At 38.6% G+C, this 16,329-nt stretch overlaps 1 protein-coding gene across 1 annotated transcript in view; it reads left to right on the forward strand.

The window, feature by feature from the left end:
• Positions 1–16,329, forward strand: part of COL6A6 (collagen, type VI, alpha 6) — a 54,943-nt gene that overhangs the window by 8,184 nt on the left and 30,430 nt on the right. The window contains 9 exon segments of the mRNA XM_010183632.1: positions 3,768–4,306; positions 4,619–4,631; positions 6,128–6,145; positions 6,499–7,113; positions 8,153–8,713; positions 9,933–10,496; positions 12,288–12,863; positions 13,691–14,257; positions 15,947–16,293. Of these exon segments, the coding sequence (XP_010181934.1) occupies positions 3,768–4,306; positions 4,619–4,631; positions 6,128–6,145; positions 6,499–7,113; positions 8,153–8,713; positions 9,933–10,496; positions 12,288–12,863; positions 13,691–14,257; positions 15,947–16,293 (3,800 nt within the window).

Consider the following 16,329-nt stretch of genomic DNA (forward strand, 5'->3'; position numbering starts at 1 on the left):
GACTTGTGCTCTCTTGTGGCTGACAGTGCTTCACAGAGATTTGGCTTCTGGTTAGTAGGGTTTTTTAAACAGCTACCTACTTGCTTGCCAAGATCTTCCAGAAGGAGAGAGCATGCCCTGGCTTCTTTGCCCCTCTGGAAGAGTTGCTCACTCCAGTCCTGGCTTGGGGACCTGTCCCCTGCAGAGGTGCAGGGAAGCATAGGCATGGTACTTCTTGCTTCTCTTCCTCTCCGTTATGGGAAGAATCCTGAATGCAGCACCAGAGGTCCCTGAAGTTCCTCAGGCAAAACTATGGAGAACTTCAGCTCAGTTGTGCAGTGACAGAGAATCACTTAGTCTTCCCACAGTGAATTAAGGCTGACAGACTTATTTTATTGCACTCCTTCCAGAGGCAATCTGCTGCTTTCAAAATTATGTCAGTTGTTTCCTAATTATTCAAATACACATATATGTGTGTTTATATATACATTTATTCACTGATAACATACTAATAATCCTGAAAATATATGTATTGTTGCAGCAAGGATTCTGTCATCAGTATACTCATAGGAACTGATTCTTCTTCTCTATCTTGGTTCCTGCCCTGCATGTCAAAAAGAATGAAAGAATATGTTAGAGGTGAAAAACAGTACCCTTAAATACTGTCTGAACCTTTCGGTTTCTAAATCTTGGGAGCATGAGTGTGCCTTCATCTTTCTCTTTCTTTGGGCTTACTCTTAAAAGTAATGCTTAAGAAACAAATGTCCCTTTCTTCATGCAATTTTGCTTTGTACTTAAAAACATTGCTCAGTCATATGAAATTTCTCCTTCGAGAAGCTTTTAAAAGAACAGTAGGATTAACACTATTTATGCATCCATTCAGAGGGATAGGAATCCCTAAATTACACTTTATAGCCATTTCTGCACAATTCTTTGGAAGTTTTACAGTGGCATCATTTATTGATTACTTTGATTATTACCTTAGTTCACAGAGGATAAAAAAATTGAAATTATTTTTAATAATCCTGCATTTTCTCTGCTATGTTTGAGAGCAGAATTTCAATTCTGGTATTTGATAAGTAAGATTATTTTTTAATAAATAGGTGGAACATAAGCATAGTTTATACTCATTATTTCAGCTGTTACTTCAGTTTTCATTGATACTAAAATATTCTTAGAGCAAACATGGGCCAAACAGTATACAGCTATACTGTAAATCTAGAGCAGATCTATGGAAGATGGTGGAGAATCACTGCAATTTTGCCACATATGTGAAATAGCATTAAGACAAGAATAACAAGTTACACAAACACAACATCCCACTTCAGCAATTTGAAGTGACAGCAACGGTTTCCTACAGAGCCACTTGCCAAAACTTTCACCACCTGGCACCTGAAGATGCCCATTTTCCTTTGATACTGGGCAAGGACTGTCCGAACTGATGTTGAAGATTTGTCAACTACAGGTTTGTTGGAGTTCCTCCTTAGAAGACAGGGATTGAGAGCTATCTCTCCTATACTGTTCTGCAAGAGGCTGCGCTTAATCAGTGCTGCCAGAAGAAAGGAGGAAATGTGGCTTTCCAGGAATTTTTAGGGTAAAGTATCAAATTATTTCGAGCAGCACCCCAAGTCCCTGGTGATGAGGGTAGCCCAGGGCTGAGCCGGGCAGTCATTTCCTGGGCCGGGATCTGGGTGAGGAAAGTGCCGGGCTGTTGTGTGCCTGCAGCGTAGTACAGGGATGCAGTGAGGGTGAGGGATCAACCTGTAGTGCAGCCCCCACAGGCAAAGGGCAGAGGATCCAGGTGAGGTTTTCCAGGGCCTTTCTCACTCATCTTTTGCTCAAAGCTGAGTGGTTTTCCCAGGAGCCTGACCCAGGCTACAGAGCTGCATATACAAAGCAGGATGTTTACAGGCATGGATAGACCTTAGCCTGAGATTGAGAGGAATATTTACAGGATAACTTACTTAAGATTCCAGAAAGACTGGATATTATTCCTATGATTTTTTTTTGCTTTTAGAAGCCTGCCAGCTGGCAACCGAATTGACATGCAGAGGGCTCCACTTTAAAGAGAGGGTCAGGGTGACTGATCACTCAGAGAGATGCTTAAAGTGTCGTTTTCCTTGCAGGACTGGAAGCACAACACAGCCCACACTGAATTAGCCTTTATCTGGCATAGGTTTACTCCTGCAGCTCCTCAGATTCAGTGTAGAGCAAATAGAAAAGTTCACTGTTAAATGGTACTTTTCCTTCTCCTCTCAGACTGGCTATCAAAAGCAAGAGCAACATTCAAGGGAGCAATAACCCCTTTAGTTGTTAGTTTATTTCCATAAACTTTCAACATCTGAATGTTGTTACCCAATGGATGCTGAATATCAGCTAAAATAAGTTCACACAAATCAAGCCTCAGACTACAGTCTTGCTTCCACTTATATCAGCAGAAGATACCCAGCCTTCCTGAAGTCACAAACACGCCCATTCATTAAGGGTTAATAACTGTTCAAAAGACACTTATTTGTAATAATAAGTACCATTTGATTAACAGATGGATAGTTAAGTGCTTTCCACTTTCCCCCAGGTTTAAAAAAATTACAAAGCAGGATGCATCTGGACCTCAATAGATCTGTCTCTTCCTGATACACATGCATGGTTAAAAACCAGTTTCTACAAATTTCTGACTATGGCCATTCTTTTCACCTCCCTCAGAGAGGATGCACAGAGGACTCTGCCTGGAGAGGAAGATGCTGCTGGCTTTGTTCTTCATCCTCTTTGAGATGCACGCATCTGCTTCCCAGAACATTGGTATTTTATTATCTGTTTTTTATATGCAATTCTCAATGGTTTTTGCACTAAATACTGACCAGAAGCTCAAGAGGTTAAAGAAACTTATATGCATAGTAGCTGAAGCTGAGTTTGGATGGCAACAGGTGAAGTCTGAGGTGCAAGATATGATGTGGGAGGTAAGGTGAGAGGTGTAAGGTGAGGTTTGAGGACTGAGGTGAGGTTTCACAGGTGAGTTCAAGTGTGATGTGAGGTGTGAGCTGAGATTTTGGGGGCAAGGTGAAATTAAAGATATGAACTAAAGTCTAAGTTGTGAAGTGAGGCCTGAGGAGTGAGCTGAAGCATGAGATGAGATATTAAGTGAGACGTTGAGGGGAGGGGTGAGCTGAGCTGAGGTAAGACTGGCCATTTTCCAGAGTGCAGCCTTGCCCGGGATGTGCTGCAGGAGGTTGGTCCTATGACCCCATCTTGCAACTCATACCCACAAACATGCCAGGAGACAGTGTTGCCCCCATACTGGGCTCCTGGGCATGTGCAAACATGATTTGCTACTGTGCTTTTGCTGAATTTCCCATTCTGGCAATCTAACTCCTAGCCTGTTCCTCCATGTTTTTTGTGAAACAGTGAACTCTTCCATTCTTGGCAAATTTTACGTATTTAATGTTCTTGTGTGCAAGAGAGACCACCTAAGACTGACTTAGGTGGAAGCAAGCAAAGCAGAAAGGTAGAGGTTATATCTTAGGCCTGCTCTCCTTCATTTGTATGTGATTGGGTTGCCAAGTTAAACTACACTTGATGGAATATCTGGTTCATTTTGTCATGGTGCAATTGACTAGAGATTTCCCTATTTGCAAGCATCCACTTTTCTATGTGGTCACTAGCACTCTTAACCGAGGTGTAGAAATTCTTTCAAGGTCTCATTTGACAGTTGCAATGTCTGACTATGTTATAGCTCCAGAAGAGGAAAGGTGAGGCAGCAAACTAAGTTTTCTGTGTTTCAGTCCCTACAGATATTGTTCTCTTAGTTGAGAGCTCTGTCGCTATGGAACCTTCATCTCTTCCCTATGTGAAAAAATTTATCATCCGTATGATTGACAGCCTGCCAATAGGGCCTAACCAGTTTCGGCTGGCACTTGCTCAGTACAGTGATGAATTGTCCACTGAATTTATGCTGGACACTTACAGAAGAAAAGGTCCTATGGTGAATCATATCAGGAAAGAATTTATACTTAAAGGTGGGAGTTCAGTGCAAACTGGAAATGCTCTCTATCAGGCTTATGAAACCTTTTTCAAAAAGTCATCAGATGAAAAAGCAAAGCAACAAATCATTGTGATTTTGACGTCAGCACCCTCAGAAGATGATGTCCAAGAAGCTGCCAGAAGCTTGCAAAGTCTTGGAGTAAAGATAATAGCTATAGGGACAAAAGAAGCTTCATATAATGAACTTTTTGAGATGGCTACCCCACCATTTCATTACAAAAATCCGGTGATAGAAGAGCTGCAGAAATTCTCAGAATATGTGCCACAGATCATTGATGATATTACCCAAGTAGACATCAGTGACTTAATAAGTGTACCTGATTACAATGACATAGTTGTGCAAGAAGGTAAGTTGTGCAACTCCATGTTAGTCCTATAGAGAGTAATGATAATTTTCAATATGCTAATGAAAAAAAATAAATCTGTCAGAAAAATTGGGCTATATTGCATTGTATTTCCAAGTGTTAAGATAAATTTTGTGTAGCATTGAAAAAGGAACATCAGTTAGCAAATATTTCATCTGGGCTTGTGGCTAGATATTGGATTCTGAACACTAGTTCAATATTGCATGTGTGATCTGTAATGTATATTGTGCAGTCAGTACAGAGAAGCAGGTGGAAGAGAGAGATGAATTTCAGATGTTGTGCAAGTCAGCATTTGTCTAGAACCCTGTTACATTTATGTTGTAACAGTGAGAAGGCTTTTTAAAAAGTAAAAACTATGTAGATCGGCTTCTACATATAGAAACTGTTTAAGCTTTTCTATTTCTGTTCCTGGACTATCGTCAAGTGAGCACTATGTCAATTTTTTGCCTCAGCATGGTGTTCTTTGTGTCTGGAGACTTAGATAAAAATTGTTATTTATGTTTATGTTTTTGTGTGGCCTCTGCAGATACTACAGATATTGTCCTGTTGCTTCCTGGCCAGCAGGACACAGAAAATTACAACTTTACCTACATGAAAGACTTTATTAGCAAATTGATATATGAACTGCCACTGGAATCTAACCAATACCGTATTGCACTTGTCCAGTACAATGATGAAGTTCATGAAGAGTTTGAACTGGACACATATAACATAAAGAAACATATGTTGATGCACATGCAAGAAATGCAAGCGCTGCAAGGTGGCCCACCAAAAACTGGCAATGCCCTCCGTTATGTTTATGAAAAGTACTTCAAAGAACCAGCTTATGGAGCAGATAGAAATCAAGTTTTAGTGGTGCTCTCTTCTTTGCCTTCTGAAGATGATGTGGAAGAGTCAGCAAAAGTTTTTAAAGACAGTGGAGTAAAAGTGGTAGCCCTTGGAATAAATGAAGCTGTGATACAACAACTGAGGTTGATGGCTACACCATCATTCTCTTATTATTTTCCTAAGGAATGGGACCTCCCTATGTTTTCTAAAAACGTCTCTAATATTATTGCAGAGCTCCAAATGGATAGCAATAAAAAAATAGAAGGTAAGAAAAGCAATAATGTGGGAGATGACATTTAAGAACTTAGACATTCACACAGGCTGCTGAAAAACAGAAAATAAGAGTGTATTAGCTGGGATTTTAAATACTTTGCCTAGACCTTAGCATGTTTTAAAACAGGGAATTAGAAATGTTGATTCTGTGGACATACTCTTGTGTTCATGAAATTTTGCACTTGGCATTCCTCTTGAACCTTGATGCTTTTACATGTGTAGGTGTGTGTGAGGTACTTGTACTCTCTGAAACTAAAAGGAATGGACATCAAGTCATCTTTTTTGCTTTTACTCATTGGTAATTGAGGCAACTAATATCTGTTAATGAAATACAACTCCATATGAGCCTATGGACCCTCCACAATTAGTAAATTAATGAATATACTTTGAGGACCTTTGGCAAGTGTGATTTAAAGGAATTATATTAGACTCTCTGTTATCCTAATGGTACAGCATACTTTTCATGTAACATTGGGAATAGGTTTGTGTATTGGGATTTTTCTTATATATTTATATATATATCAGATGAATGAATAAAAACTATATAATAAATAATAAATATAATAAATAGCTGTGTACTTGGAGATTTTTAGTATGCATGGTCCAACTTACATGTATATCTTCTGGATCAATACACTAGAAAGTAAAGGATGATCTTTAAGGTTCTTTCCAACCCAAACCATTTTATGATTCCATGATTCCATAAGTTACAAGAATATGCTTCATATGAAAACAATAAACACTTCTTCTATTATATCTCCCAGCTTTTCTGATCTTTTGGTCATTTATTTTAACTTAAAATGAGGTTTTATCAGTTTGTCTTTTGGTAGCTTGTGATCTTTCGCTAAAAAACATTTTTACAAACTTGTTTTACTTTAAAATAAAGCAGAAAACCTTGCTTTAGGGAAAAAAAATACCAAAACCCACAACTAACAGTCCATATTTAATCAATTATAGAAATATGATGCAAGATGGCCGCTAACATTGCTTTATTCTCATCCTTTTCCCACTACAGTATGTGATGGAGACTTGGTTGCTGACATTGTGTTTATAGTTGATCATGGTACTTCAAAGTCAAACTTTGAAGAATTAAAAAAATTCCTGCAAAACCTAGCATCTTCATTTGACGTGAAGGAGAAATGTGTAAGAATTGGCCTGGTAATGTACACTGATGGACAAGAAGTGGTGTCTCACCTGAACACAGACACAAGCAAAGCTGAAATTCTGGAGATAATACAGGACCTTTCTGCTGGGTCAGGAAAAGCCAACACTGGTGCAGCTATTAATGTCACAAGGCTAAAACTCTTTACTGAAAGTGCTGGGAGCAGAAAGAAGCAAGGTGTAGAGCAAATAGCTGTTCTGATTACCCACAGACCCTCTCAAGACAACGTGAGTGATGTTTCTACTCTTCTGCGGAGAGGTGGTGTGACAGCATTTGCCATAGGTGTTGAAGGTGCTTCTGATCAACAGCTGGTCCAGATAGCCTCTTATCCTCAAGAGCAGTATGTTACCAGTCTCAAGGTGTTTTCTGACCTGCAAAGGCAAAATGCAATTTTTCGAAAGAAACTCTTGAATCAAATACAAAACAAGCTCTATGTCCACCCTGAAAGAAATGAGATTCTCAAAACAGGTAAAGCTTTTCAAATAGCTTTGGTTCTTTCCAGGTTAAGTGGTTTTAACTGAAGACTATCCTGAACTGTGATTGAAGTTTTGAGAAACTTCTCACATTCTCAAACTGAAATTTTCAGTTTGAACCTTTGGGAAGAGTAATTTACATTTAAAGTTGAACATGGATTCACATTTTACTCATTAGCATACTGCTAAAGTTTTGTAGTATTAAAAGCCTATATATTTGTACCATTATTTAATAGGATTGGCTAACACTGGCAGAAACATCAACTGTTCCTGTTAAAGAGTAAGTTAAAAATCTATCAAGGCACCATGAGAGTTTGATCAGTTGAAAGATGCTGCATCTGAATGAGATTTCCCTAGAAATGTTAGACTTCCAGTCAGCCTACCCTTTGCTTTGATCAGACCTAGAAAATAGACAAGAATGTGCACATTATGATTTTTTTGGCAGATCTTACGCATTGGGTTGTATACCTCGGCAAAATGAAGTGGCTGAAGTTCTCAGACTGGTCTAGAAGTAGGAATAACAATAGAGTAGCCTTAGATATTTTACTAAAAATTACCAGTGGATTTATGCCTAAAAACACTAGAAGTCATTTGTTTCCTGTTGTGGACTATCAGAACATTAGGTGGACTGCTGCTGGTCCATGGAACCTAATTCAACAGTAAAACCCTGTTTAAATGTTTAATATGACTCTATAATGTTTCATGGTGTATTCTGATTGTTGATGTAATCTGTACTCAGAAGTCTGGGAATTGCTGGAGGTAGTTGCTTAAAAGAGATGTTTTTGAAAACTCCAAGCTATCAGTTTTGTTTTCTGTGGGGAAAGCAGTCATATAGTCATGGATAAATAGTGTTTTGTTTTGTTTTCTTGCTGCCATACCTAAGATACCTACAGGTTAAGTTTGCCAGCTTTTTTGTTTCCAGATGGAGAGTTTATCCATATATTAGTTTATTATGTCTTACTAAAGGAATGGAGATAGGTGATCTATCCATGCACACAACAGTGAAGTAATGGAGACTTTCTCTTTCCATGTAGGATGCCTGGACACAGAAGCAGCTGATATTTATTTGCTTGTTGATGGTTCATCAAGCCTTAACTACTTGGATTTTGTGGATATGAAGAATTTTTTGAAGGAAATGGTTAGACTGTTTGACATAGGAATAAATAAAACTCGATTTGGACTTGTGCAGTTCTCACATTTCAATGAACTGGAGTTTGAACTTAATAAATACACTTCAGCAAGTGATTTGATAAAAGGGATTGAAAATATTCGGCAAATAGGTGGAAATACCAGTACAGGGGCAGCTCTAGATTACATGAAACTGTTGTTTGAAAAGGCCAGGAGGCAACGAGAAGTTCCAGTGCCTGGCCATCTGGTTGTGCTCACAGATGGAGAATCACAGGACAGCGTGAAGGAACCAGCCATAAAACTCAGGCAAGACAAGATTAACATTTATGCCATTGGTGTAAGGGGAGCTAATAGAACTCAGCTTTCTGAGATTGCAGGAGAGAAATCCAGAGTGTACTTTGTACATAATTTTGACTCGCTGAACAACATTAAAAGTGAAGTTGTCCAAGAGATCTGTACCCCAGAAGGTAAGACCATGCTTTCACTTTGTCCTGACAACACAGAAAACAAGTAGATTCCTTTTGAATTGATTTGATAGAGAAATTATTTAATGAATAATGTAAGATAACTTTTTTTCTAGCTTCAACAATTTCACTGTCATTTAATTTAAGTCTTCAGAGGAGGGTGGTGATTTTTCTGTAGCTTAAATGTTGGCCAGTATCGTGGAAAGGTCTTATTTCCAGAAAACACCAAGTATCTCTCACCTGTGTATTACAGACTTTATCCTCTGGTTGCCCAGAATTGTGGATGCCCCATCTTTGGAAGTGTTCAAAGTCAGGTTGCCTGGGGCTTTGAGCAGCCTGTTTTGGTGAAAGATGTCCCTGCCCATGGTGGGAGGTTGCACTAGAGGATCTTTAAAGTTTTCTTCCAACTCAAACTATTCTGTGATTCTGTGATTCTATTAAATTGAGATACCGATGTCAAAGGCACCCAAAATTGTGTATCACTTGTAGATCAACTTGAATGTATCAAATTTTGAATATATCTTTCTTAAAGTCAGCTATTGAGCCTGCCTTCTTCCTTATCTCAAACCTCTTTTATGAGGTATAGATAGGCACAACATATTTCTCAAATAGGATCAACATGTCCTGAAGTCAAAATAAGACAGTTTTACAATTTAAAGTAATGATGTAGAAATAAGTATTCTCTAAACGATAGCCTCTTGGCCAGCACTCACTAGGAAACAAGCAATGGTTGTGTTGCACTGAACCTCCACTCCCAGTTTATTTCTTACAACCCTATAAAGCATTGATGAAAAAATGTGCTTAAACATGACCCACTAGTGTGCAGGCTGTTCATTCGTACATATCTATTGTTTGGCTCACCTCTTTCTGTAAAACAAGTTGCTGTTTCCTATGTCACTAAAATGAAGAGAAAATTTTCAGGTCTCTCGGGCTCCAGCAACAGGCTTTGGATTTTTATTTTAGAAATTCCTGGCTGATCTTAAGATGCTGTTTCGGTTTCTTGCCTGTGAAGTTAATAATGCCCTTGTTCAAATCTGAGAGGGTAAAGTGTTTTAGACACAGTCATAACTTATCAATGAACTAAAAATCTAGAATTAGAAAAGGTTTATGCTGATTTTTTTTTCATTTCTGTTTCTGAGGTTATTCTGTCTAACCTGCTTATGCTTTTTTCTCAAAAAAAAGTAAAAAAGCCTAAGCTTAAAAATATTTTTTTCCTTGACAGTCTGCAAAGAAATGAAAGCTGATATCATGTTTCTAGTGGACAGTTCTCAAAGTATTGGAAATGAGAACTTTCTGAAAATGAAAAACTTCATGAGAGAGCTGGTGAACAGAACAGATGTTGGTGCAGACAGAGTGCAGATTGGTGTTGTCCAATTCAGTGACAAACCAAAGGAAGAGTTCAAGCTCAACACCTACTCCACCAAAAGAGAGATCCTCAGTGCTATTGATAGGATATCTCCCCTTCAATCCTCCACACTGACAGGAGAAGCACTGAAGTTCATGCTTCAATACTTTCAAGCCAGTAGTGGCTCACGTCACGCGGTTAAAAAAGTTCTCATCCTGATCACAGATGGAGAGTCGCAAGATGAAGTTAAAGCCCCTGCCACAGTGCTCCGAAATAAAGGCATTATTATCTACTCTGTTGGAGTTTTTAATGCAAACAAGACTCAGCTTGAAGAGATTAGTGGAAAGCGTGAGATGGTATTCTATGTTGAAAATTTTGATATTCTAGACACAATTAAAAAAAGCCTCATTTTTTACATTTGCAGTACTCCTGCTGATGATGGTAAGTATAGTAACTTTCAGTAATTTATTAATGTATAAGAAATCCTGGGGGTTTTGTTCTGAACTTGTTATGATCAAGTGTCACAGTCACAGAGCTGGCTCCCTCTCTGTCCTAAGTGTTAGTTTCTCCCCTGCAAATTCTCTGCTTCCCACTACTGTGTCTCTGATAGAGGACACTTTACAGGTCTCCTAGGGTAACACTCTGGGTTGCAGGACTCTGACCACTCTCTCTTCACACCCAAAACCAATTAAGAACTCAAGCCATTCTCTTCTTTAATTATTTCCCCCTGTAGGGAGATTAAATGAATGTAGTCATATTAAACCACACTGACAGGCAAGCTTGCATACAGTATGTATAATCTTTACAGACCTGGCCGACTAAGTGTGCTGAATTGGTTTTCTTCTTGGGGTGATACCTTTAGCTGAGGGTGTAAATGGGGGAAGCAGTCAGGTTGCAAAAAGAAGCAGTTGGGTTGTCCTGCTGCTGTGCGCTCTCATGAACATCAGCCCTGCTTGCAAACACGAGATAGGATTTAAAAAAACACTTGAGTAGTGGCTATGCATTGTCTGATTCATTTGCACTAAAGTGTACTGAATTGCTGTGAGACCGTAAAAGACTTTAAAGGTTGTGTACTTTTTGATCTCTCTCTGCTGTATAAAGGTAGAACACAGAGTAACTTGCTAAAACTCAGATTCAAAATTGTTGCTTCAGTTATGGAAATGGCAGTTATTTAGAAGAGGTGGGGTTAACTGTTTAGTTCACTACTGAGGTCAACCCGGCATCCAGTTTCTGAGCTTTCAGAACTCCCTTTCTTCACCTAGGGGTGAGGGAGTGGGGGCTGGGAGGAAGAGTGGGGAAGAGAGCAAAGCATAAGGCGTGCAAGGGTCAGAGTCCTGAGAGGTCCAAACAATCAGTGTTTAGACACATGGCTACTTCTTTGCACTACTGCAATACAGAACTTGGAACTAAGGAAAGTTTTGAAATACTGCTGCAATTAGCCAAGATGCTAAGCATAAATTTTTTCTTCTCAGCAGTTTTGGAAAAGGCATCAGTAGCTTATGTAGTGAGAAAGATCAAGTGTAAACAGGAAAGCTCGAAATATAATGAGACACCAGCTGTCTTCTGTGCTGCTCTGTATGTCTGCAGGTGCGAGAACTCTGCCCTTTAGAGGAATCAGACAGTTCTCCCACCAGGGAGTAAGCTGGAATACGGGTGTTAGTCCAGCTATTCAATAATTTACAACACTGAGACTATAGGAAACAAACCTGCTGATGTGTTTAATTCAGATATGAAATAAACGTTCAGGTTTCTTCTGCTAGATGTTAAGTATGAACTGACAAAATGTGCTGTATACAAGAGAGGGGAAAGTTTCAGTTAATACTCATATCCTGTGGAAAGATATCTTTAACTATTTGAAGCTAGTAGAAGTATTTCCACAATATCAACTGAAATATGACATTTTCTGTTTGCTTTATAAGCCCTGTATTGTGGTGTCCAGAGAAAAAAGATACCATTTTTGATAACTAAGAAGACATTCAGTTTAGTCTCACTCTGGTCTGATTACTGAAATAATGAAGTTCACACTGAACAGTCTCAGAAGCAACAAGAATCTGTCATATGTGCAACTTATTGATAGTAACAGGACTGTTACCTGTGCAAGCACCATTCTGTTAGCAAAGTAATACAGACATTGCATAGAAATCTGAGAAATGGACTCAAGTTGTAATAATCAGTAAGATTCTGCGTAATTTTACATGTGAAATCTTTACCTTTCTCAATTGGCTTTTACAGAATGCAAAAGAGTGGAACGTTTAGACATTGTGTTTGTTATGGACAGCTCTGGAAGCATAAACCCCTCACAGTACAAGTCCATGAAAGACTTCATGATTGCCCTGGTGAAAAAGTCTGATGTCGGCCCGGATCAAGTTCAGTTTGGAGCACTAAAATATTCTGATAAACCAGTAGTGCTCTTTTATCTCAATAAGTATACTACAGAACTGAAGATTACTGAGGCTATCCAGAGAGATGACCTGCTAGGAGGAAGTACTTACACAGCAGAAGCGCTGGTCCATTCAGAAATATTCTTCACTGAAGAGCATGGCAGCCGCAAGAGCAAAGGAGTTCCCCAGCTGCTGATAGTGATAACTGATGGAGAATCCCATGACAGAGACTACCTGGATGACGTGGCCCAGAGATTAAGGAACAAAGGAATTATCATCCTTGCAATTGGAGTAGAAGGTGCAAAACAAGATGAACTTCTGACAATGGCTGGATCAGAGGAGAAATGTTTCTATGTGAATACCTTTGAAGGACTTGAGAACTTAACTGCAAATATAACAAGTGATATATGTAATATTTCAGTACCGAGTAAGTGTATACTCACTATTGGCTGTTGTGTTCAATTTCTCTTCTCCTACAACCGTGTTTGAAGGCAAGTCTTGCAAAGGCATCTATCAGATCAATCCAGATAACATAATCTGATCTGATTAATATAATTTAAATTACAGTTGTCTCTTTCCTGCTTGTTCAATTCAGCTTTTGTAGTGGCTACTCTTTCCTACCTTCTCCTTCTGCCATCTTTCTGAATAGACGTAGCTATGGCTGCTGTGCTTGATTTAGAAGTTGATCCTCTTGGGCTATGGTAAGCATGCTGAGAGCAATTTGGTTCTTGGACAGGGGGCACACCTCATCTTTGAATCCTGAAGAGTCATAATTTTGTATATTCACATAGGATGGGGTTATTCTTACTTAGCTTTAGCTATCTATAGCTGTCATATCTAGTCGCTGTAGTTTCTCTTTCTAAGAAGCATGGAGAGAAATAGGCATTTTTGGTGTGTGAGTCTCATGACCTCTTCAGCCATTTGCATGAAGCTGAGATTAAATGTGCTCCTGCCCTGTGGAAATTTGTTTAGGCCAATGAAACTTTCTTTGCTCAGTAGGTATGGGGGAAATGCACCTATGGTTACTCTGTAGTATATGTGCTTACAGGAGTATGTTTTGTGTTCTTGGACTAGATGCCTGAATTTCTGTGTACATAACATTTTATATGCTTAACTTTCTTTTTGTAGATCTATTTGTTGGGGATTTTTTTGTCAATATGACTAGTAGGATATGGGAGGTAGAGGCAGGATTACTAATGATAAATATAGAGTTGTGTACTTTATTAATAATATATTTTCCTTTATCTTCTGCAGACTGTCCAAAGAAAGCAGATGTTATTTTTCTAATGGACGGTTCCAGAAACATAGATGAAGAAAACTTCAGGATAATGATGGACTTTGTGAGAAGTGTAATCAATCCAGCTGTTATTGTGCAAAATACCAAAATTGGCCTTGCACTGTATGGTGGTGTCTATAAAGAAGAGTTCAGCCTAGGCATTTTCCCTAACAGATCAGAACTAGAATTTAAAATTCAAAGCATCAAACAAATTAAAGGACACCAAAGTAATATTGAAAATGCACTTGAGAAAGTGAAACTCAATTTCCAAGCAGAAAAGGGTAGCAGAATACATGAAAATATCCAACAGATTTTACTGGTAATCATTGCTGGACGAACAACCAGTAGAGCTGCAAGAGCAGCAGAAAGCCTGAGGAGAAAAGGTGTGGATATATATGCCATAGGTGTGGGAAATGTTGATCAGTCCCAGCTAACACAGATAACTGGATCATCAAGTAGGAAATATGTTGTTGATGATTTTTCCAAGTTGAAGACCATAAAAAAAAGGCTGGTTGATGTTATTTGCGAGGATAATAATAGAAAAGGTAAACATCCCTGAAGCAAAGTGTTTTAAGTTCTCCATATGCTCCTTTAAGTATGCTTCTGAGATAGAGTGGTTCTTTAGAATACATTTGGTTGAGCTTCTGCAACACTGTGAAAGTAGAATAGAAAAATTCTTCAGAGTCATATGAAGATAATGATCTCTGTGGAATAAATTAGCTACATCTAGTATCTCTAAAACTGCTGAATGATATGACCCAGATGTTTTCTCTTTGCTCTCTCCATTGAATGAAAGGTATGAGCTGACAAGCAAATAACCACCCATGTCAGTTGCCCATGCTGCACATGAAAATACTCTCCTTCCCTGATACATGAGGTAGTTCCCATTTTTTCCTATTCAGGAAGCGTAAAATAACACACATGAACAGTTACTGTGAATTTAGTATGTTTTTTGCAAGCTCACACCCTACTGTACTCCTCGTTAACTTAACCATGTACCTATGTTCTCATTTCTGCAATTTTGATCTGATCAATTGAGATCACACAACTCAGGCTTAAAGATTTTAGTTTTAATTGTTTAAACTTCTATCTGAGCCTTATAGTGTATAATTTTCATCTGCTTCCTTACTCAAAGTACAGCTTTAGCACTTTCAAATAGGTTTTGCGCCTGGGTTAACAGCTACTGTGATGCCATATAATCTGAAGAGTAATTTGAGAAAGTTAAAAGCAGTTACAACCATTGCAGAGCAGAAATAAAGTACTGCTAGCAATAGGTGTAATTCTTAAAAATGTGTATTTTCTGTACTCTTGAGTTGCAGACAGAGATAATGTGAGAAAGACGTATCATAGAATACCTCTGCAATGACTCAGTCATACTACGGATTAAAGTGACCTTATGTCTAATTAAACAAGGGACATGGTGGCAGTACTTCTCATTTTGTGGCATGTGCTTTCATTTCACTTATGGTTTTCCTATCACCTCACATGCAGTGAGAAATTGTGCTAAAATGTATATTGAGCATTGGGGGTCCCTGCTCTGTCTGCTAACTGTGCATGCAGAGCTGGGCATGGCACAATGAATGTGCAAGCACAAGTAAAAAGCATGATGAGGAGCAATGAATGGAAGTGATTTGGTATTGACCCAAATCTTAAACATTAAGCATAGCATTACTTTTAAAGTAATGAGAATACTACAGCAGTTACGTGTTAACTCTCCAGCATAACATGTTAAAAACAAATGGCCCCCTGATCTGCTAAATGATGCATGCTCAATTGCCTACAGATGGGGAATAAGGGGAAGGAAGGGACAAAAAATAAACCTCCAGTGAAATAGTTTCTGAAACTGATGATGTTGTTGCTATTAAGAAGGATGGACTCTCAGATTTGTTATATAAGGGTAATTACAGAACACATTTTCAGTTAAAGGCATTTAGGAATTTTTGACAGCTTTATCTATCCAATATGCTTTTCATTTCCACCATTTTTCTCTAGAAATTAAAAATTTGTCTGAGTAGGTTTAAGATGAACACATCTCTAAATGATACTAGGTATCTAAAAGATACCTAAAGATTCATTTTAGATAATCTACCTGAGGCTTGGAGATGACAAATTCCACAGGCTTCTGACTACTTAGCTGATGTGCATTGGTCTCCCCTTGTAGTGTTTTTCTCTTCTGTTTTTCTTTACCTGAAATGAAAATTGTTTGATGCATTTATTTATGATTTTCCCAACAGTATCTTGTTTTGTGGATATCAGTGTGGGATTTGACATTTCATCACAGAGGGAAGGCCACCACTTTTTTCATGGACAGGCCAAACTGGAAAAACATTTCCCTGAGATTTTGCAAGCCCTCCTGTCTCTAAGGGACGTGAGCTGCAATCTTGGGTCCAAGGCACAGAGCAGTGTGGCTGTTCAAGTGAAGAATACTGTTAACCCAATATCTACAAAGTTCTACATTGACAGTGAATCTGTCCTGAGTAACCTGTTAGATGCTGTGATCAAGAGCCCATCCCAACTTAATGTTGAATTCTTGCAGTCACTCTGGGAAACGTTTCAGGACAAGGATGAGACCCGACAAAAGGTAATGTGATGACTTAGGAAAAATCCTTTGGTCAAA

Source organism: Mesitornis unicolor, unplaced genomic scaffold, assembly GCF_000695765.1.
Source record: "Mesitornis unicolor isolate BGI_N332 unplaced genomic scaffold, ASM69576v1 scaffold10014, whole genome shotgun sequence".
Classification (NCBI taxonomy): domain Eukaryota; kingdom Metazoa; phylum Chordata; class Aves; order Mesitornithiformes; family Mesitornithidae; genus Mesitornis; species Mesitornis unicolor.